We start from the raw sequence: 1,181 nt of genomic DNA, 5'->3' as shown, positions 1-1,181 counted from the left end.
TGGTAATAAAACCACCTGGGGAGGGGTGGCTTAAGGACGCCAGTGGTGGTGTGACCGCCGTGGGAAGGACTGCTCAGTGTGTTAGTAAAGGTACAACTGCCTGGGGAGGGATGAGGTTCTTGTGGTGGAACGTGTTCTGATGATGTTCCTCACACTGGTTCTCTGTGTTCTAGGAGGGAGAGTGCTGATCTGTGGAAGGTGGTTCTGGGCCTCAGTAACCTCGACCATCCCGGCGTCCACAGCCAGAGCCGTGGCGTTCGCTCCATCATCGTGCACCCGCGCTACAACCGGGCCGTGGTCGACTACGACATCAGCGTGGTGCAGCTCGACTCTGAGGTCAGAAGGGCTCTGTTTGGGTGGTACCGTCCAATAAGGTCTTCAAGATAAGATGGGGCTGGTCATTAGAGTTTATATGTTAGAGGCAGGATTTTAAATTCTATCCTGGATTTTACAGGGAGCCACTGAAGAGAAGCTGATACTGGAGAAATATGATCTGGTACTGGTTCTGTCAGAACCCTGCTGCCGCATGTTGGATCAGCTGGAGGGTTCTGAGAGAGTTACTGGGACATCCTGATAATAAGGAATTACAATAGTCCAGTGTAGAAGTTCTAAATGATGGACTGGTTTCTCAGCATCACTCTGAGACAGGATGTTCTGATGTTTACAGTATTACGTAGATGACAGAAGATCGTCCTACAGACTGGTTCTGTATGGCTGCTGAAGGACATGTCCTGGTCAGAAACACCTCCAAGGTTCTGTACAGTAGAACTGGAGGCCAAGGTGATGCCCTCTAGAACAGCTGTCTGGTTCCAGAGTGTTTCTGAGATGTTTAGGGCCAAATACAAGAACCTCAGTTTGTCCGGATTTAAATGAAGGAAATTCCAGGTCATCCAGACCTTGATGTCCTTCAGACATGTTGGAGTCTGACCAGCTGGTTGGTTTCATTTGGCTTCATAGATAAATATAGCTGGGTGTCGTCTGCAAAACAGTGTTTCTGTGATATTCACCAGTGATCTGTCAGTATTGATGGACCGTGTTATTGTTGTTGTCAGGTGGACGAGACGCCCTTCGTCAGACCAGTGTGTCTTCCTCTACCTGGCCAGCTGCCGTCGCCGGACTCCTACTGCTACATCACCGGCTGGGGTCACATGGGCAACAGGAGTAAGCACCGTCCAAAAACT

At 49.9% G+C, this 1,181-nt stretch overlaps 1 protein-coding gene across 1 annotated transcript in view; it reads left to right on the top strand.

The window, feature by feature from the left end:
- The window catches only part of corin (corin, serine peptidase), a 28,742-nt gene that overhangs the window by 23,656 nt on the left and 3,905 nt on the right, over nt 1–1,181 (top strand). The window contains exons 18-19 of the mRNA XM_008300332.1: nt 174–336; nt 1,053–1,161. Coding sequence (XP_008298554.1) covers nt 174–336; nt 1,053–1,161 — 272 coding nt within the window. The remainder of the gene's footprint in view (nt 1–173; nt 337–1,052; nt 1,162–1,181) is intronic.

Source organism: Stegastes partitus, unplaced genomic scaffold (genome assembly GCF_000690725.1).
Source record: "Stegastes partitus isolate 25-593 unplaced genomic scaffold, Stegastes_partitus-1.0.2 Scaffold1526, whole genome shotgun sequence".
NCBI classification, from domain to species: domain Eukaryota; kingdom Metazoa; phylum Chordata; class Actinopteri; family Pomacentridae; genus Stegastes; species Stegastes partitus.
This window is presented reverse-complemented; position numbering and strand designations above follow the sequence as displayed.